The 20,954-nt window shown below is 39.5% G+C and overlaps 1 protein-coding gene across 1 annotated transcript; it reads right to left on the bottom strand.

The window, feature by feature from the left end:
- Nucleotides 1-7,453: 7,453 nt before the first annotated feature.
- On the bottom strand, nucleotides 7,454-16,661 carry LOC148214094 (vomeronasal type-2 receptor 26-like). The gene is made up of 5 exons (XM_088128561.1): nucleotides 16,515-16,661; nucleotides 15,416-15,709; nucleotides 13,376-13,603; nucleotides 8,838-8,964; nucleotides 7,454-8,346 (listed from the first exon to the last, which is right to left on the bottom strand). Exons 1-5 carry the CDS (start codon nucleotides 16,659-16,661, stop codon nucleotides 7,454-7,456), a joined length of 1,689 nt encoding a protein of 562 aa, XP_087984687.1.
- Between the last annotated feature and the right edge of the window lie 4,293 nt (nucleotides 16,662-20,954).

The following is a 20,954-nucleotide window of genomic DNA, read 5'->3' as shown; positions in this document are numbered from 1 at the left end:
AGCCTTTCTAGGTATTAAATCACTCAGGACATGTCCACTGATACCAGTGAGAGCTTCTTTCCTAGACAACTAGATGTATTATTTTCTCTAACAGGTGACTTAGAGAAGTACACGTCCAGCAAAACTAACCTGTTTATATTACGGAATGCAATGCATCAAATGCCTTAGCAACTGGATGCAATTATTTAAAATTTACTATGGAAAACCATTCCCAAATAGACGGACAGGTTTCTATTCCAGATGTCCCTTTTTTGTAGGGTGTTTCATCTAGGATTATTTTGATTACTAATTGTACGAATATTGGAAAGCAAATATTCTGGCAAAATATTTTGAGATTAGTATTCTTTTATTGTTTGCTGCTTTGAATGCCAATTAGCTTTGTCTGTTAAGCCATTGCTCTATGCTGAAAAATCTCTCCTGTAGTCCTCTTGCAGGTTGGGTTGTCACAATAGGCTTCACTTGGTCACTGAATTAAATGCCAATTGATTTTACTCAATACACTCTATCACCAATGTACCCCAAGTCTTTTTTTCCCCTAATAGATTCTCAGTCTTCTTTTTCAGGAACTGTAGTGACAATGGAGAAGACCACTGTTATTCTGAGGAGTTTAGGTGACACAGTTTGATTTCTCCTGCACATATTAAGAAAGCTGACTTTGAATCATAATAATATTTAGCTGGCTTGTTTTTCACTTTTACTTAGAAGTGATGGGGAGGAGGAAAACCCTCAGAATTGTTTTGGTTAAGCACTAACTTTCCTATACAGTTCTCAGACCCTGGAATTTTTTGATGAGCAGGTATAGCATCTGGTCAAGGTCACTTTCAAAGCCCCTGACTCCAAAACAGAGTCATGGAATTGCAGTTCCAGGCTTTGATGAAAAGTCCTGGCATTGCCCCTGGACTTTGGAGCGTGGACACAAGTGTTAGGACCAGGCGCTGTGTTATCTAAGCCAGGGTTCCTCAACCTCAGCAACTTTAAGATGGGTGGACTTCAACTCAGCATGGCTGGCTGGGGAATTCTGGACGTTCAAGTCCATTCATCTTAAAATTGCTGAGGTTGAGGAATCCTGATCTAAGCCATCTTGAGGTCTCTCTGCTATTGCCTTATGGTAGCTTCCGACAGTAGGGGAAGAGCTTTTTCATCTTGCTTGGTATGTTATGCTTTTATAGTATGCTCTTGTGTTCCTGTTTCAATCTGTTTGCAATCTGTTAACAATCAAGCTTAAAATCGCCTCACCTTCTGGTGTGTTCATTGTCTCTGGATCAAAAAGAATTAAAAGAACTTCTTGTCTTGCACCTGGCCAGTAATTTGACAATTGGCAGGTTGACTCAAAAGGCCAGGTTAAGAACAGATCGTCCTGGAGAAAAACAATCTATGTAGAGAGCAAAGAGTCAACTCTGACTTGATGACCCATAAAAATAATAACCCTATTTATCACCAGTGAAGGATCTACTTAGTTCTATTCCCCATCTAAGACTGCTAGAAGTTCTCACACCTAGAAGGCGCTTCAGCTTGAGATACTGTAACACTCTTCCTTTGCCTGTCTTGATGGAAGAAAAGACAAGAATCTTCTTCTAGAATAATCTTCTGTGATTCTGGGCAGGTTGAAACCTTTCAGTGATGTCTTCCATAGAGAGATTCAAAGAAATCTAATTACCCCAAGGCTCACCAGACTGGCAGGCTTTGCTGATCACTTTTATGTTTTTCTATTTCTTATTGTTCTCAGATGGTGACATATAAAGACGCTACTTTTTCTACATCAGCTTGTAAAATTCAAGAGGAATTATCTAAGAATCTGTTAGCTGTGACATAGCCTGCATTCAGACATCTGCACGGTTGTATTGTTAGCAGTTACATTTAGTTATTTACTTAGTCATTTGACATTATACTATTTACTGCTATATCTTAATATTCCTTTGCCATAGAATAATATTGTACTTTTTATTTTTTAATATTATTTTCAGATACAAAATTGAATAGAATAACATTCTACAGTATTTAACTATACTCAACACTAGATGGTGATTCTCTTATGTATCAATATTAATAACTATATAGTCATGGTAGTTCTGTGCTATTAATACTGATTTTAATTTTTAGTTACTTTCTTCATTGTCTGCAAGCATTTATTTTTTCAGAAAGGAAGTTTTACTTTTAATGTCAGTTTGTGCCTGGCAATGATGCAAATAAAATTATTTATTAAATTAATTTAAATTTAAATTTAATATTAATAATTAATTAATTAAATTAAATAATTAGTTTCATTTTGTTTAATTAATAATTAATTTAATTTAATTAATAATTAGTTTAATTTAATTTAGTTTAGTTTAATTAATAATTAATTTAATTTAATATTGCAAATAAAATACATAAAATACGATTATAAAGGTTGGTATAAGGTACCTAGAATTTACCTCATCAGATCAGTGACAGATTTCTACCTCCAGGTGTATAAAAGTAACCACTGACCAGAAGTGACCTTTGCTTTTCTGGGGAAGATAGAAAGATGATAGAGAGATTGATATAGACAGATGATATATAGCAGTGCATCATGGAGAACACTGAAGAGAATGAGAAACTTCTTTGCCTTCAGCTAAAAGGGTATTTGATGGCATCACAGAGAGTTATTTTGTGAAGTGCCAAGACACACACACACACACACACACACACAAATTTAAGCCTTTTCCTTAAAACAAATGATGAGGAAAAAAATCAACAGAGACCAGATACCAGGAAAGGAAAACCATCCCTGTTAAAAAGAAGACAGTGGAAAGGATAAAAATAATCACCAGGGCTAAGTACAAGTCAGGAATTACCTTTGAAATTTGTTGGTTGGAGGCTTAAAGAAAATATATGGAAAAAATACCGTGCTAGATGTAGATATGATTCCACTAATCAGGAAGTCTCCTGGCTTATAATAATTAAATATGTATTCTTCCTCTTTTTGTACATGCAGCAGACATTTGGTCATCAATGTCCCACAAGAAAATAGGACACCAGGAGAAGCAGCAGCAGCAGAATTTCACATATCATGATGGAGATCTGCTCTTGTTCTCAGACACCAACCTCACTGTCTTTGGTCTCAGAGCTGTTGCAAATGAAGCAAGATTCTCTCACCAAAGAGCACAGATGCACAGACTTGATCAAGAGGATATGAAATGTTGCCTGGCACCAGATCAGCAATGGGAAGCATTACATTTCAGAGTGGCATAGCCCCTGCCAACATGAATCCTGACAGATGCTCTCTGTAGCCCTTGTGGTACCCATGGACCAGATTTTCAGGTTTTTTATAGGAATTACTAAATATTGATCAAGTTCTGTTGATGAGAGTTACTAAGTATCTCTACCATGGTTTCAAAATGACTGGGGGTAGGGGGAATCCCATAGGCTTTGGTGCAAGAAGAAGAAATCACTGTGTTTTTGATAATTAGACAAGGGTTTAGGGATCACAGTTGATTCTCTGTGTGACTTCATTTACTGATGTGAGTGAGAGGAAAAGCTCTGCATGACTCATGGGCATAGTTCCAATTTCCATCAAGAAAACAACTCAGCAAACTTTTTATTCCCTTTATTTGAGAAACTTATCCTTTTATTTTATTTATTTATTTATTAAATTTATCTCTGGCCATCTCCCCCCAATGGGGGACTCTGGGTAGCTCACACAAACCATTTAAAACAATAAGTATATATAAATACATAAAACATAAAAATTTATACAAAACATTACCAAAAAGAGAAAGTCCAAGAAAATGATGGATTCCGGGGCTGAAGACAACAGGCCTCTAAGGGCCTAGCTATCCCCACGATATTCTTGAGATACAAGTTACAGTACACTCTTCCATCACTGGGGGGCGGGGGCGCTCTATAGTGGGACTTTCCTCCCCAGGGCATCCAGGAAGGAAAAAAACGATGTTCCACTTCTAATTGTGAACCTTCAGCAGCTTTTACTTTGGACCCTTAAAAACCCTCTACAGACACATGACACAGTATGATACAAACCTTGCATGATGCTAAGTTGAAGAGTCCAGGAACCAGACTGACTCTCCTGCCTGCTTCCTTCCCAAACAAGCTCCTTCAGTTGTTTCTTCCAGTGTCTCATGGAACTGGCTGCTTGCTTCTGCCTCCATGGTCAGGTCTTCAATAGTGTCTTCTCTCCTTCTTCTCCTAGCATCTTTCTCCATCTCAGTTAGATCTCTCCAAACGCTTTCTCTGCCACCCCAGGCAGGTCAATTTCCATCTCTTCACCAGTTTTCATTGACTCAGCTGCTAATCGTTGCTCTGGTGTTTTCCGCACAAAGCCCTGTGACTTCTTGGCTCTATCTCTTGTTCATGAGTAATCTTTCAGCCCACCCAGCTAGTTTCAAAATTCCTTCCTTCCTTCCCTCTCTCCTCCTTCCCACTGTGACATCCAAAGTTCAGTTTTCAATACTGGTGCGGTGGCGCAGTGGCGCAGGACTTAATGACGCTGGAGTTTGCCGGTCAGAAATGGTCAGCACTCCAGCGGTTCAGGCCCAGCTCTGCGGGACAGGGTGAGCTCCCATCACTCGTCCCAGCTTCTGCTCACCCAGCAGTTCGAAAGCTATTCCATCTGTGAGTAGTTAAATGGGGACTCCCGTTTAGACGGGAGGAACCGGCCGTGCTGCGCGGGGGAGCAAAATACTGGTGCTAACCGAACTCCAAATGCAACCGGCACGAGTGATGATCAATGCGAGCGGCGAGAAAGATCTACGGAGGAGGAAAATCCTGGATGCCCCGTAGTGACCACTGCTGGTCACATAGTGTAATATATAGCACTGTAGATTTGTAATTGTAAGAATTGCTAGTCACTGTTAGGATTATATATACTTTGTGAGGCGCCCAGAGTTCCCCATTGGGGGGAGATGGACAGAGAACAAATCGAATGTATAAAATAAATAAATACGTTCCTGAGCCAGCTCTCCCCACTCCTCTCAATTTAGGTTCATTCCCACCATTCTATCCTCCCTTTGACTTCACTTTGATGCTGAGTCTAGGTAAAGTATAAGCTGCAGTTAGCAAGTTTTTCAGGTTCAAAGACTTCCTTATCTCTTCTCAAAATCTGTAGCTACTACTCATCTTAGCGGATTCTGTGTCTTTCTTCCTGCATCCTGCACTTTCTTGCTTTACGTGAAACTTTCCTGCAAACTTGAGCTATCTTAATAAAACTGAATATTATATAACTACCCAGGTGAAACATTCTAATTCCTCCAGGACAAGCCCTTCTGAACTGACAATGTAGGTACAAAAGTGCTAAATAAGCTTTTGCTTTTTACTATTTTTTATTTTAAAAAAGTTCAATACAATAAAAATATGGAAAATTAAACAAAAATTAAAGAAAAAATATGAAAGAAAAAAAGATAGAAGATAAGAAAAAAGTGAAAAAAATGAAAAAAGAAAGGAAACATAGGTTTATGAATTCTGCCCTTCTTTTCATTTACTAATTGCTAACTTAATTTTCCCTTTTGTCTTCAACCATTTTTTCCCTGCATGAAATATTGGCGATTCAGCATTCCCCACACTCTGAATTTTAATATGGCCTCTCTCCAGTGTGGATCTGCCTCTGTTCTAAGAAGCTCAAACCCTGAAGAAGACATTTCCTATGCTATATGCATTTGTACAATTTCTCTTCTGTGTGGACTGTGTGATGTGTTGCCAAACTGGGGATTAGCAAAATATTTTCTAGACTCCATGCTCCTGTAGGACATCTTACACATGTGAGGTCCCAGGTTTTGTTTATGGTGACAACTCTGGCAATTCAGGTGAAAAAACCGCAGAGCAAAGCAGGTACCACATTCTTGGGACTGGAACCATTTCTCCTGCATGTGGATTCTCTTACAATTGACTAAAACAATTGGGCAGGAAAAGAATATCTTACATTCAAATGTTTGTAATTAATTTATCAACATAGACATGGATCTGAAGGATGCACCTCAGGAGAACAGATCCTTAAGGAATGGAAAACAAAAGAGAAACTTATGTCATGCTTATATCCCTTTAAGATACTGACAGACAGACAGACAGACACACATACACAGACATATTCACATCAACTGGCTTGGTTCAGAATTGAGTATGTTTCTGTTTTCACTGGACAGATAAAAAGACTGAATCAATTATAGAGCTGCCCAAACTATATAGCTACCTATGTCGTCACAACAACCCTGAGCGGCACACAAAACAGTAAAGCCAGGACGAATAGGGGAACAATAAATGTCTCAAAAGGGACCCTACCTAGTTTCTGGGACTGCAAAGGCAAGGGGGGGAGAGATGCCCTTTCACACTTGCAAGATTCTGTTCGTGTGATCTTATAATAAAATTAAAGCTAGTAATTCTGGGGGTGCTTCTTGTCTGGACTACCTCACAAGGGTAACAGGAAGTGGGGAGGTGATGGCTCTTTCTGCCTGGCTGCAGCCACTCCATTCAGCATTTTCAGCACGGCCTTTCCCATGTGCAGAGGGCACTTTCAAACTCATTTCTCTCTCCCTCGCATACCACATATTTCCTTCAAGGCCATCTCCATACTCATCTACATCCACTCTGTCCTGGTAGGGATGAGATCTCTTCCTGGTACTCTTTCCCTTAGAAGGACTATGCTACTTATCATTGAGTCATCTCTTATGGACTGCATGCTTCTGTTTGTAATTAACCAAAGATGCAAACCTTCTGGGAGAGCTATCTTAGTGAATGGCCATATAACCTGATTTGTTATTCAAGTCAAACAGCTCGTTGTATAGTATAGTTTAAGATTTACTACAACCATATGATCTCTTATGGACTGATGTTTTCTGTTTTAAGATTTTTGCCATTGTATTTTCTTGCAACTATGAATAATTATTCTTGAATAAATCTTTATTAAATTTTGTTAATTAAATTCCCAGGTAGTGAATCAGTTTGACACTCATATTAACGCCTCCTCCTGACTGCAAATATTGCTTTTCCTCTTCAAATAAATTCCATGTAATCCACTCAGTGTTTTTCTTGTTATGTCAGGTTCAGCCCAAGAACCACAATGAGGCAATCCAGTACAGTTCAGTTCCTTTATTAGCTTGCACCTAATGGACAGAATCTCGCCAGACTAAACCTATAATAAAGCAACTAGTGGCTACACCCCGTGAGACTCTAGGAAGGGGTCAGCCTCATCCTCTTCATCTTCCCATACTCTGGTTGTGGGCTGAGGAGGGGCTTGCTCTGGAATGTCTCTCCCCGGTCCTTCTTGAACTTCCATTCCAGAATCTTCCCCACTCATGCCATCCATTACATGTTAATCTGATATCCTTATAGAGAACCACACTGCTGTATTTCTTCCATTACTGACTAAAAAAATACTTTGAATTTGAGAACAGGTATAAAGGACTTTAAGTCTAAGTGATATTATATTAAATTATGGGTAAATTATAGAAAAAAATAGATTCCAAAATTAAGAGGTCTCATCACTTTACGTCATCAGATGCTCCTTTGTGTTCAGGTGAGGTTTCAGGATAATGATGTAGCATTTGGGGATAAAGATGCAGCCCAGTAAGCCCAGGCTGGAGGCCAGGATGGAGAAGATCTGCACAGCCACCATGTATTTCCCTTTGGTGCTCAGGTAGGTGGGGACAAAGGAGACCCAAACGCTGCAGAAAACCAGCATGCTGAAAGTGATCAGCTTGGCTTCATTAAAGCTCCCTGGCAGCTTTCGGGCTAGAAAAGCCACCAAGAAGCAGATGGCAGCCAGAAAGCCCATGTAGCTGAGGGCAGAGTAGAACATGGTGACTGAGCCTTCATTACATTGCAGGAGGATCTGTCCTGGTTGGGAATGCAGATTGGCATCTGGGAACGGGGGAGAGATTCCCAGCCACATAAGGCAGATACCAACCTGAACTCCAGAGCAGGACAAGACAATGGAATTTGCCAGACCCTTCCCCAGCCATTTCCTCATTGAGCTGCCTGGCTTTGTGGCCAGAAATGCCACCACTACCATGACAGTCTTGGCCAGCAAGGAAGAGACAGCAACTGAGAAAACAACACTGAAGGCAGTTTGTCGAAGAAGACAGGTCACTTTCTTGGGACGACCGATGAATAGAAATGAAGATAAAAAAGAAAGCTGGAGGGCAATCAGGAGAATGTAGGTGAGGTCCCGGTTATTGGCTTTGACTATGGGAGTTTCTCGGTACTTGATGAAGATTCCTAGAACAAAGCCAGTGATTAGAGACAGTAAAAAAGCAATGAGAGACAGGGTGAGACCCAATGTTTCTTGATAGGACAGGAAGCTTATAACTTTGGGGACACATTGATCTCGCTTCTTATTGGAATGCTGGTCATCGGGACACTTTTCACAATGGGCCGCATCTGAAAAACAGAAATCATTGCTGCCTAACTCATGAATTGGGTGGCATTGACCCTTCAGCATTTCCTGACCAAATGACCAAAAGGGGTCAGCAGAGTGGAGATACAGCATTTAAGGATTTACTCTGGGCTCCTTCCTTGTCACACTGATGCTAATCTCACAGCATTTTTTTGCTTTTCTTCCTAGCAGAGAGATGGATCATGTGCTTTAGGACTCTTCTTGCTGGCAGTTAAGTGGTGGGTTTGCTTATTCCTCTAATGTATGTCTTGTAAATAAATTTCCTTTCTGTTGCAAAATTTGTGTCACTAATCCCACCAGAAGGGAGATTATCATGGTCAGGGACATCCTTAGATCCCTCCAATAATATGGTCTGGCTTCTGGAGCATTTTACAAGAAAAATAGATAGCTAGGTGATTAGAACGGTGGCTTCCTCAGCAGAGAGAAGCATTTCACACACTTCATTGGGCTTGGATGGAGCTCTTGAGCCACATACCTTCCTGCATGGAGATGGATCCTTCCGTACATGGAGAACAGTCATAGCAGCAAACTGGTGCTCCCTCTCTCGTGAGCTTGGTGTATCCTGGGAGACAACTTTCAGTACATCTGGAAAAAGGCACTTTCTAAACATAAAGGAAATGGGGGAAAATATCTTCATTAGGGGGATTACATATCTGAATGGAAATAAGTTACAATGTGGGTTGATGAACTGGACTAAACCATGGTTTGTTATAATCATGGTATTTTGAACATGACAAATGTGTTTTATGCACTGTGCAAAGTTATAAACCATCTTTATGCACCATTATTGTTCCCCCAGAGCATTGAACTGAATCTAACCAAATCTCACAATACCTTAATGAATAAGCTCCACCACAGAGTTGGGGTTATCTTCCAGGGGTTCTTGGCTCTTTCTTAGAGCAAGATTTATAATGAGCAGAAGGTGAGGTTGCCCTGAAACTGTTTCTTGACTGTAACAATGTTTGAAGATCTTCTAAGACTTTAACATTCTTAACTCAAAGTTGTAAAGGATTTCTCCTTTCCAAATGTCCTAATTCTGCATGGTAATTGTGCTCAGTTTATAAAATTGAAGGATATACTTTCAAGGCCTTTTCGAAATATAGTGAAAGCATGTTTTTCAAAACCTCATTTTCAATATCATCCTCTTCACCACAGACCCAAGAAGTAGTACCATTCCAGCAGGATTTTTTCACACAATCCCCTCAATATTAAAGAGAGGCTGATTCTGCCTAGGATCCTTTTAAAGGACACTGGCTCTGACCAAACCCCACTTCTCAAAACTCTTTGGAATATAACTAATTAAATGCTGAAGAGATCTTCAGAATGGCTTTTTAAAAGGACTATCCAGTCAGTTTTCCCAAGGCCTGTAATGAATTTAACAAAAAAAGAATAAGGACTTTAGAAAAATAACTTGTAGGGAAAAGTGTGGTAAGAATTTGGGATTATAAAATTTCAAACAGATAAAGGGTCCAGGAGAGCTTTTTGGATGTAAAAGTACAAGATTTATTCAACACAAAAAAGGAAGGAAAAAAGTAGGTAAAGTTGGTTCTTTTTGATGATCTTATTGCCTGGATTAAAGTAAGACAGAAAGTGATGGTCACTACTAAAAAAGCAGTGAAAAAAGGGAGGAGCGGATCACTGACAGACAAACCATCTGGAATCACACCTGAGATTTTAGAGAGGCTATTTGAAGAGATTGGAAAGACTGTCACAGCCTCAGCTATGGCTGTGACAGTGCCCATAGAGGAGGAATTTGGAGAAAAGAATGAATAAGGAATTTGAAGAATCTGAAATACATTTTAAAGGTGAGGTTCAACAAATTAAAGAAAAAGTAGAAGTTTTGGAAACTGAAGCAATCAACCAAGAGATGCAAAAAGACTTTGATAACTTGGCATTACTAGAGTTGAGAGAGAAGGAATTTTACCTGAGGTTGAGGGCAGTCTCAGAAGAACCTGGGGAAGATATAAGACACAGGATAGTTCAGATGTTTACAACATTGTTGGACTGGGAAGAAGAAGAAATAGAAGCAGAATTGTATAAGGTCTACAGAATTAACACAAGATACAGCAAATTCAGAAATTAATGCATTTTGTTAAGAAGAGAACAAGAGACCAGATTCTACAACAATACTTTAACCCAAAGTTAAAGATAGATGTAATCCTGCTTAAAGAAATACCTATCAGAATCCTGTCTAAGAGAAAAGATTACATCTTCCTGACTGATAAATTAAAACAGGAGAAGATACCATTTAGTCAGGATAAATTAGAAGGAGTGATTTTGACTTTTGAGCAGCAGAGATTTTGACTTAATTCAGTTCAAAAGGTGAGATAATTTTGGGAAATACACAAGGTGGAATTGGAGGAGATGCAAGAGATGCAAATAGAAGGCAGTAAACATAACAAGAAGCTAAAAAAGATACCACTACATTAGGTGATACAGGTATAGAGATTTCAAATTTCAGAAAATAAATATGGAGTTTAAATACTCAACATGGAATATCTTATGTTGGCTGGTGGGGCCCAGGAAGAGAGCCTTCTCTGCTGTTTCCCCTGCCCTTTGGAATATTCTGCCCCCAGAGGTACAGCAGGCCCCTACCCTCCCAGCTTTCAAAAATACTTAAAGACCTGGCTCTGTCAATGTACCTGGGGTGATAGGGGCGCTACCCTTCCCCCTGATGATGCTGCCTGGAATTACTTGCCAACTCTTTTATTTTGTTATTTTAAGAAACTGAAGGTGGATGTAATTTGTTTACAGGAAACACATACAAGAAAGAAAGATAAAAAATAATTGATTTATAAAAATTTTGGAGAGGAATTTCACCTGCTTTAAACAAACAAACCAACAAAAAAAAATTATATATAAATCCACAATTCCAACCATAAATGATATTATCTGATGATCAAGCAGAGATTAATGAAACTCTGGTCTTATTATCTCTTGATCAAGCAGAGATTGATGAAAGTCACATCCTTTTATTGGAGGTCTATGTCCCAAATGAAAACAAAGTTACATTTTTAATGGACATATTGGAAAACTAATGGAGTTGTCATATAAAATGGGCAAATAGAATGGAGTAGTCTACCAACAACAAGATAGAATAACTATAAAAGAGACTAAAATAATGCAAGACAAACTTCCAAAAATCTTTTTTAAAATGAGGGACAATTTTGAATTGATGTGGAAACATAAAAATAATGATTCTAAAGAATGCACCTATTCTTGGACACATGTAGATCTTTTTCGAGAATAGACATGCTTTGGATTTCATAACACTTGGCCACATAAGTTGATAGACTGGAGATAGTGCCAGATACTTTTTCTGTAAGGCACCCTTTAAGGCACCTTTTAAGAAAGTGATGTAATTTCAGACCATTGTTATATGAACGGTTGTTAAGCGAGAATTACCTGTAAAGGTAAAACCCCTGGTACAGATGGACTATCAGCCTCATCCTATAAATATTTTGAAGATGAGTTTTTACTACCTTTGCAAACAATGATGAATTCTGTTTTAGATACAGAAAGATCCCAGATAACTGAACAGTGGGAAATATAGCAGGCCAAGATTTGACTTTACCAAAAAAATATAGACCAATATCATTGCTGAACAATGACTACAAAATATTCAGAATGATTTTAGCTGACAGCCTGAAAACTATTTTACAAGATTTACAATGTGTTTCTTTTACCTAAAAGAGAATTAAGAGACAATATTTCAAAAGTTCTTAATACTTAATATATTAGAGTACTTGGAGCTACACAATGAAAAACATGCTGCTTTAATATTCCTTGATGCAGGGAAAGCTTTTGACAATTTGAACTGTATTTTAAGTTTAAAATTTTGGAAGATATGGATTTTGGAGTGAACAATAGTACATAGATGAGGTTGTTTTATTCTTCACAAATGGCAGAAATAATTGTGAATGGGGAACTGACTAAGCCCTCTCAGATACAGAAAGGAACGAGGCACGGATGCCCACGTTTTCTGCTGTTACTCATTCTGGCTCTAAAAGTTTTGAACAGAGAAATAAGAGAAGATGAGAGAATTGCAGAAATGAAAGTTAAACAGGAAGTGTATAAAATAAGGGCATTTGCCGATAACTTGGTTTCAATTTTGGAGAGGCTTCTAGAAGGGATAGATATATTAATGGAAAAAATGACGGAATTTGATGCATTGGTTGAATTTTAAATTAAGACGGAGAAAACAAAGATATTGACAAAGAATATGAAGATGGAAGACCAAAATCAACTGTAAAAACTGGGTTTCAGATTGAGAAAAAAGTGATATATCTGAGAATTATTATATCAAACATGAATTGTATGTTATTTCAAAATAATTATTTTAAAATATGGAATGAAATTAAGAGGGACTTATTAGGGTGGGGAAAGTTACAACTGTCATTGTTGAGTAGAATTTCTCTAATAAAAATGAATGTGTTACTTAGAATATTGTTCTTATCTCAGACAATACCTGTTTTGAGAACTGTAATGGATGCAAATGTCTTAGACAAGACACTCCCTAGTTCTCACAAAGATAAAGTGAAGGAGGGGGGAAGCGCATTCAGACTTACAGGATTCTGCTACTATAGCTTTACAATAAAGTAATACTGACCCATGTGACATTGGATTCCTAGTCTGATCTCCCTTCAAGGCACACAAATGCAGTACAAGCATAAGGTTGCTTCTCCTTCTCCTTGCAATTCCTTAGAAAACACCTATCATAACCTCTCCTTGAGTCTCTGCCTTCTTCTAACATACAGGTCTGAAATCTCAACTCCAAGCGGCAATGGGCTACCCAAGAACAAGGCTTCCCATCCTGCCCCACATCACTGCCAGGATTCCCTCTATAAACAGTAGGTCTTTGGAAGTCCAGGAGAAACAGCAGCATCTCCTTCAAGCTGCCCTTTTACCAACACAGACCTTCGATCAGAGTTGCGAGGCTGATAATCTGAAATCTCAGAGGGTTATACAGGAGCAGAAAGGTAATAAAACCCACAAACAAGCAGACTCAGCTACCTGGTGAAATGATGTCGGCCATATGATGGCACTCTCATCGATGGAGAGCTTGACTTCTGAAGAGGCCTCTCTTTCTATCTTTCCAACTTTCAGCCCAGCAGCAGACTTGTTGGGAAATACTGCCCAGTCCATGATATCAAAGTCAGCAGCAGGATCTCCATTCTCATCCAAATAAACATCATCCTCAGTAAGATTGTAAAGCTGGAAGTTTCTTAGGAAAGGATGAAGCTGAAACGACATGGAGAATCACCCCTGGACCTTCGACATTCTTATTTCATTCCTAAATCCAAATGGGGATACTTCAGCTCAGTTTCTCTTTCTCCAATGTTTGGGAGAAATCTAGTTAAGGATTTACTCTCGATGTCCTTTCTATCTATCAAAAGATCTCTGGTATGTTCTGTTTTATGAAATTGCTACTCTCAAGTCACAAACATATTTTGATTCCAAAAATCAGGTGATTTGTAAGGTGGCGATCTCACTAGGGCATATTCTCTACATCTGGACTACAATTTCCCTTCCAACCTCTCCTCGATTTCTATCTCTTTGATGCTTCTCTGAATGCAATCTTCTTCCCTTCCCTCCACTGTACAATTGCTGCCCCTCACCTCTTCCATTTGGCCATGTCTTTTTCTAGAAAGAAACATCCAACCATCTGGATGCTTCAACAACTCCCTTGGTGACATTTCTGATTTGTACCATTTCAGCTTTGCAGAACTTCAGCGTTGCATAAATTTCCTTCTTCTGTGTTTTAAAATTAGGATCTCATAGGTATCAAACCTGATACCTTGGCAGGAAGGCAAACTTGACTAGTATTATCGAAAGCTCCTGAAATGGACAAGAAGTCTTGGGGATTTGGAAATGTATGAAAGTTGTTTTCTGGGCCTTTCCTTACTTGCAGCTAACCATGTCAGACACAAGCCATGGCAATATTCTTTTTGCACCTAGTCCCCACCATGTTGCCTTCTTCTCGTCTGCAGCTCTTGAGTGAGTAACCTCAGGTCAGCCTCAGCTGCACCCCATGAAAGTTGTGTTTTTGTGAGTGAGAGCTGCGGAATGTGGAGGGCAATTGAGGTGGACAGCAAGGGTGGGAGATTAACCATTTCAGGCTGAAATGGATATGAATAGGCTTCACATCCTCTTAAGGAGGCAGTAGAGGAAGTGAGAAAAGATTCCCTGGTCTAGAAGGTAAATCAGGCCAATGTTGGATGATCAAGAAAGCTGATGGCTACTGTAGCATCCTGATGCTGATTTATTCTGCAAACAGGGAAAGGGCCTGCCTCTTCATTCCTTGTTCTCCCAACTTCCCAAACCAGCACAACTCTTCACTTTGGAAGATCTAGCAACAGAATTTCTCTCTCCTTTCTCTCCAAGCTTCCACATTTGGCCGGAAAAAACCCCCAAAACACTGAAAATTGGGCAATTGCTGTGGGGAATATCCCACCCCATTTCTAACCCTGCTCATTTCTAACAAATACTAAGGAATTTAAGGGGGATCATTAGCAGAAATTCAGAGAAAAGTCTTACGTGCCATGGCTGTACCACTTGGGGTATGAGATGATCTCCAACCCTGATTCTCCTCTGACTCAGGTGCGAGGAATAGGCAGAATTGAGGACTCTGGCTACAGCCTGGACTGAAGTAGAAATACTGGAGCCATCCTCAGACAGGATTCTTGCAACCACCTCACAGGGTGGCTTTTCCCAGTTCTTGGTTTCTGTGCATCTTTTCCAAACTTTCTTAGATAGAACGGGGTGTGAAGAAGAACACTGAAATGCTGTCTTCCCAAACAGTTCACTAGCAATTGCATATGAATTAAAATCATAATTTTGTGTCCTTTTGTTTGCCAGAGTTAAGAAAGATAACAACAGATGTTTATGCTGGAGATCCATCATTCGATAAAAAAATCTCACAGATATGTCTGGCAAAGTTGTTGCAACCCACACTTTCTCCCCAAACACTCTTTTAGCTTTTTCAATTTGTTGTATTAGCACCACTAATGTTAATGCGGCCTGAAAGTCCAACTGACAAACAATAATTTTTACATCATTGTTGCTAAAATGTAAACGGAAGTCCTTCTTTTTCTCTTTATCTAGTGCTGGGAGGCTTTCTGAGTAGGCAACACAAACCCCTTTCTTGACGGCCACAAGCTCAAAGTTTCTTCTGAACTTCTCTCCATTTTCATTGTCCGGAGCAGCGAGGCCGATCCACGTCCATCGGAAATGCAGGAGCAGCTTGACAATGGCCAAGTGAGGAGGCTCTTGTTTTGGACTCATCCGGTAGAAAAAAGGAAAATGCTCTTTATGCTCAGGAATGTGACTGATAACCCCGTAATTAATCTACAATGAAATAAAAAAGGTGGGTTATTGTCCTGTCTTTAGAAACAAAATTCAGTGATTAAACCTAAGGCCCTTTTCCCACTGCAGAGAATTTCTCTATGCCAAGCCTTGAACTCATCCAGTAGAAAAAAGGGAAATGCTGTTTTTGCTCAGGAATGTGGCTGATGACCCCATAATTGATCTACAGTGAAAGAAAAAAGATAAGTAATTCTCTTACTTTTAGGGACAAAAATCAGATGCTTCTTCTCCACTGCAAAGAGAAAAAGATGTCAGCTATGTGCATATTTCTTGCTGTAGCTTAAATGGAGAAAGATCCTCTTACAGCAAAGTTTCCCTCCTTCTTCCTCCATTAGACTTCTTTTGAGGTTTCCTTTGGAGGTGGTGGAAAAAGGGGGGAAAGTCTGCTTTGTCAACCCTTTCCTTTGAGGGAAGTCAAGTGACTGCAGTGCCTGGAAGATAAAGAAAAGGGGCAGGAGAGGGATTGGCAAAGGGGATGAATGTTTCATGCAGAGGATGGATTAGAGCCCTTCTGCTCAGACCTGGATAAAAGCTTTTAGTCTAAATGCAATTCAGTAGCAAAGGAAGGGGAAGTCTGTGAAACCAGTGGTTGTTTTCAAAAACTATATGTCGACTTATGCAAGTGTGAAGAAAGAAGAATTTGCATGCATCATGGAATGAATACTATGCCAAGTGCCTTTCAAGCTCCATTGTCTGGCTCATTTTATTTCTTGATATCCACTAGTGCCACCTTTTGGACTCTCTGGAGACTTTACAAACTGGATTTCGCTTCAACGTCCATAGATACCTGTGGGATTTTGTAGATGCCCAACATGGCTGAAAAGAGTATGAAGAGCTCAGAATCTGTCCCTTCCAGCACCATCAACAGATTTTTGGGTCTTCCACATCTGTAGTTTGGGACATTCTCCTGCCCAGTAGAAAGCATGTCTATCATGGCCTCGTGTGTTATTCTTGCACTGAAGAAGTTCTCATAGATGTTATAGCCCAGGGTGATGTTGGGTAAGAGCCTTGGACTCTGGTTGATCTCATGAATGGCAAAGAAGAAGGGCAGGATATGGGAAAAGCTCAAACTTTTTATACTGCAAGGAAGATAAATGAGTTTATTTTCAGCTTCACTTTTGATTTTCATCTTCATCTCATAAAGTCATGCCATGTTTCCTATTAGGGGCATTTATAACATAACAGTTGGATTTCTGCCCCATGATTCTGTGAAGAACCATTCAGAAATTCACAGTCTGAAATCAGTGGAATAATGATGGGATGGATCAGCCTAAAACATGTAAACTAACCTGTTGATCTCATGAAGGGCAAAGAAGGGTGAACCAGAACCTCACTGTCACAACATTGCAATGCAGAAAATCGTCAAGCACTCATTGCTCAATCAAAACATAGGAAATTCCTCTGTGATTTATTTCCAGGGTCTTTTGTGGTGATAAATTTCTCTCAACGTTCCTATCAGGACAATCCCACTGAAACCAGTGGAAGCTTTTTCCCTAGACAATTAGGTGTCTTATTTTCCTTAATAGGTGACTTAGAGAAATACACCCCCAGCAAAACTAACATATTTACCTTAAGGAATGAAATGCATGAACTATCTTAGCAACTGGATGCAATTATTTAAAATTCACTGTGGAAAACCATCCCCAAATATACATACAGGTTTCTATTCCAGACGTCTCTTTTTTGTAGGGTGTGTCATCTAGGATTCCTTTGATTACTAATCGTTCAAATGTTTGAATGGAAACATTCTGGCAACATATTTTGAGATCTGTATTTTATTTATGGTTTGCTGCTTTGAATGCCAATTAGCTTTGTCTGTTGAGCCATTGCTCTATGCTGAAAAATCTCTCCTATGGTCCTCTTGTAGGTTGGGTTGTCACAATAGGCTTCACTTGGTCACTGAATTCAATGCCTACTGATTTTGTTCCATACGCTCTACTACCAATGTACCAAATGGAGTGACCCAAGTCTTTTTTTTTTTTTCCTTAATATGTTCCCAATATCCTGATTTAGAGCCTCAAAAGGCCAAGTTAAGAACAGATCATCCTGGAGAAAACCAATCTATGCAAATAGCAAAGAGTCAACTCTGACTTGATGACCATAAAAATTATAACCCTATTTATCACCAGTGAAGGATCTACTTAGTCCTGTGCCCCATCTAAGAGTGCTAGAAGTTCTCACACCTAGAAGGTGCTTCAGCTTGAGATACTGTAACACTCTTCCTTTGCCTGTCTTGATGGAGGAAAAGACAAGAATCTTCTTCCAGAATAATCTTCTGTGATTCTGGGCAGGTTGAAACCTTTCAGTGATGTCTTCCATAGAGAGATTCAAAGAAATCTAATTACCCCAAGGCTCACCAGACTGGCAGGCTTTGCTGATCACTTTTATGTTTTTCTATTTCTTATTGTTCTCAGATGGTGACATATAAAGACGCTACTTTTGGTGCATCAGCTTGTGAAATTCAGAACAAACTATGTAAGAATTAGTTAGCTGTCGTATAGCCTGCATTCAGACTTCTGCACTGTTGTAATGTCAGCTGTTACATTTAATTATTGATTTAATCATCCCACATGATACTATTTACTACTATATTTTAATATTCCTTTAGCATAAAATAATATTTTAGGTTTTTTTTTTTTTACATTCAGATACAATCCTGAATAGATGAACATTCTGCGGTATTTCACTGTATTCAGCAGTATATGGTGATTCTCTTATGTATCAATATTAACAAGTATAGTAATTATATTAGTTCTGTGCTATTAAAAGTGATTTTAATTTTTAGATACTTTCTTCCTTGTCTGCAAACATTTATTTTCAGAAAAGAAGTTTTTCCTTTAATGTTAGTTTATGCCTGGCAATGATGCAAATAAACTTTATTTATTTATTACATTAAATTTGTATGCCGCCCATCTCCCGCAGTGGGTGACTACATAATACATAATACAAAATAAATAAAATAAGATAATAAAGGTAGTTATGAGGTACCTAGAATTCGCCTCAACAGATCAGTGACAGATTTCTACTTCGAAGTGTATAAAAGTAAGCACTGACCAGAAATGAGCTTTACCTTTCTTTGGAAAGGCTGAAATGGCCTCAGTCGAATTCCTTTCCAAATCCGAGAGACCATCCGTAGTGCTAAGACATGATATGCCCACGGCCACTTCCCTTTCTGCTTGCAAACCTCCCTGGTCTCTTAGGTTTTTGAAAAGTTAAAATGTATTCTGTTACTTTAAACAAAAATTAAACAGGAAGCTGTTGTCCTGCCACTCAAAGCAGAATGCCAGCCTCTCCCTTCCTCTGGATTCCAAAGTGGCCGACAAGCCATCTCACAAAAGAAAGCTGAAAACCAATGGTGAGGACTGTGATCACTTGCCCAGGAAGGGAAAGATGATTAGATGAGAGATGAGAGAGAGAGAGAGAGAGAGAGAGAGAGAGAGAGAGAGAGATAGCAGTGCATCAATGGCAACACTGAAGAGAATGGGAAAATAAAATGGGAAAGGACCTTACTTCTTTGCCTTCAGCTAAAAGGGTATTTGGTGACACTCCCTGGCATCGCAGGGACTTATTTTGTGAAGATCCAAGAACACTTCCCCCCACCCCCAAATTAAGCCTTTTCCTTAAAGCAAATGAAGAGGAAAAGGGGTGACAGAGACCAGATACCGGGAAATGGGAACCATCCCTATTAAAAAAAAAAAAAGACAGTGGAAAAGATAAAATAAATACAGGGTTAGGTACACATCAGGAATTACCTTTCAAAACTGTTGGTTGGAGGCTTAGAGAAAATGTAAGGATAAAATATAGTGCTAGATGTAGATATGATTCCACTAATCAGGAAGTCTCCTGGCTTGTAGTAATTAAATATGTATTCTTCCTCTTTTTGTACATTCAGTGGACATTTGGTCATCAATGTCCCACAAGGAAAATAGGACACCAGGAGAAGAAGCACCAGCAGAATTTCACATATCATGATGGAGATCTGCTCTTGTTCTCGGAGTCCAGCCCCACTGTTGTGGTCTCAGAGCTGATGAAAGTGAAGCCAAATTCTCTCACCAAAGAGCACAGATGCACAGACTTGATCAAGAGGATATGAAATGTTGCCTGGCGCTAGATCTGCAGTGGGAAGCATTATATTTCAGAGTGGCATAGTCCCTGCCAACGTGAACCTGACAGATGCTCTCCGTAGTCCTTGTGGTAATTATGGGCCAGATTTTCAGGGTTTTTTTTTATAGGAGTTACTAAATATTTGTCATGTTCTGTCAATGACAGTTACTAAGTATCCCTACCTTGGTTTCAAAATGACTGTGGATGGAGGGAATCCCATAGGCTTTAGTGGAAGAAGAAGAAGAAGAAGAAATCACTGTGCTTTTGATAATTATATAGGGTTTTAGGGATCACAGCTGATTCTCTGTATGACTTCATTTACTGGTGTGCATATGGGAAAAAACTCTGCGTGACTCATGGGCATAGTTCCAATTTAAGAGTCTTCGAGAAAACAACTCAGCAAACTTTTTATTCCCTTTACTTGAGAAAGTTAACCTCGAGATACACGTTACAGTACACTCTTCCATCAGCAGATGGGGGTGCTCTATAGTGGGGCTTTCCTTCCACAGAGCATCCAGGAAGGAAAAACCAATGTCCCACCTCTAATTGTGAACCTTTGGCAGCTTTTACTTTGGACCCTTAAAAACCCTCCACAGACCTGGGACACAGTACGATAGAAATCTCACATGATACCAAGTTGAAGAGTCCAGGAACTAAACTCACTCTCCTCCCTGCTCCCTTCCCAAACGTGCTCCTTCAGTTGTCTCTTCCAGTGTCTCATGGACCTGGCTGCTTGCTTCGGCCTTTATGACCAGGTCTTCAGTTGGGTCTTCACTCCCTCTTTTCCTAGCATCTTTCTCCATCTCAGTTAGATCTCTCTAAACGCTTTCTCCGCTGCCCCAGATAGGTCAATTTCCATCTCTTCACCAGTTCCCATTGACTCAGCTGCTAATTGTTGCTCTGGTATTCTTTGCACAAAGCCTTGTGACTTCTTGGCTTTATCTCTTGTTCATGAGTAATCCCGATCCAGTTCTCGCCACTCCTCCCAAATTAGCTCAGTTCCCTCCATTCTATCTCCATTCCCTTTGACTTCACTTTGGTGCTGAGTCTAGCCAAAGGTGAAGCTGCAGTGAGCAGGTGTTGCAGGTTCAAAGGCCTTCCTTATCTCTTCTCAAAATCTGAA

The sequence above is a fragment of the Python bivittatus genome, unplaced genomic scaffold (assembly GCF_059951505.1).
Source record: "Python bivittatus isolate LINGU-HERP-01145 unplaced genomic scaffold, Pbiv_v1 ctg000750_np1212, whole genome shotgun sequence".
In the NCBI taxonomy this organism is placed as follows: Eukaryota; Metazoa; Chordata; class Lepidosauria; order Squamata; family Pythonidae; genus Python; species Python bivittatus.
The sequence above is the reverse complement of the archived record's forward strand: the minus strand, read 5'-3'. Positions and strand labels throughout refer to the sequence as shown.

What these genes read in the sequence shown, in the direction of transcription:
- LOC148214094 (XM_088128561.1), bottom strand. Translation starts at nt 16,661, where the DNA reads ATGATAGACATGCTTTCTACTGGGCAGGAGAATGTCCCAAACTACAGA. An exon ending in GGCCGACATCATTTCACCAG is followed by an intron (nt 8,965 to 13,375) that starts GTAGCTGAGTCT and finishes CTTTATGTTTAG; the next exon opens with AAAGTGCCTTTTTCCAGATG. An exon ending in ATCCATCTCCATGCAGGAAG is followed by an intron (nt 8,347 to 8,837) that starts GTATGTGGCTCA and finishes TCTGTTTTTCAG; the next exon opens with ATGCGGCCCATTGTGAAAAG.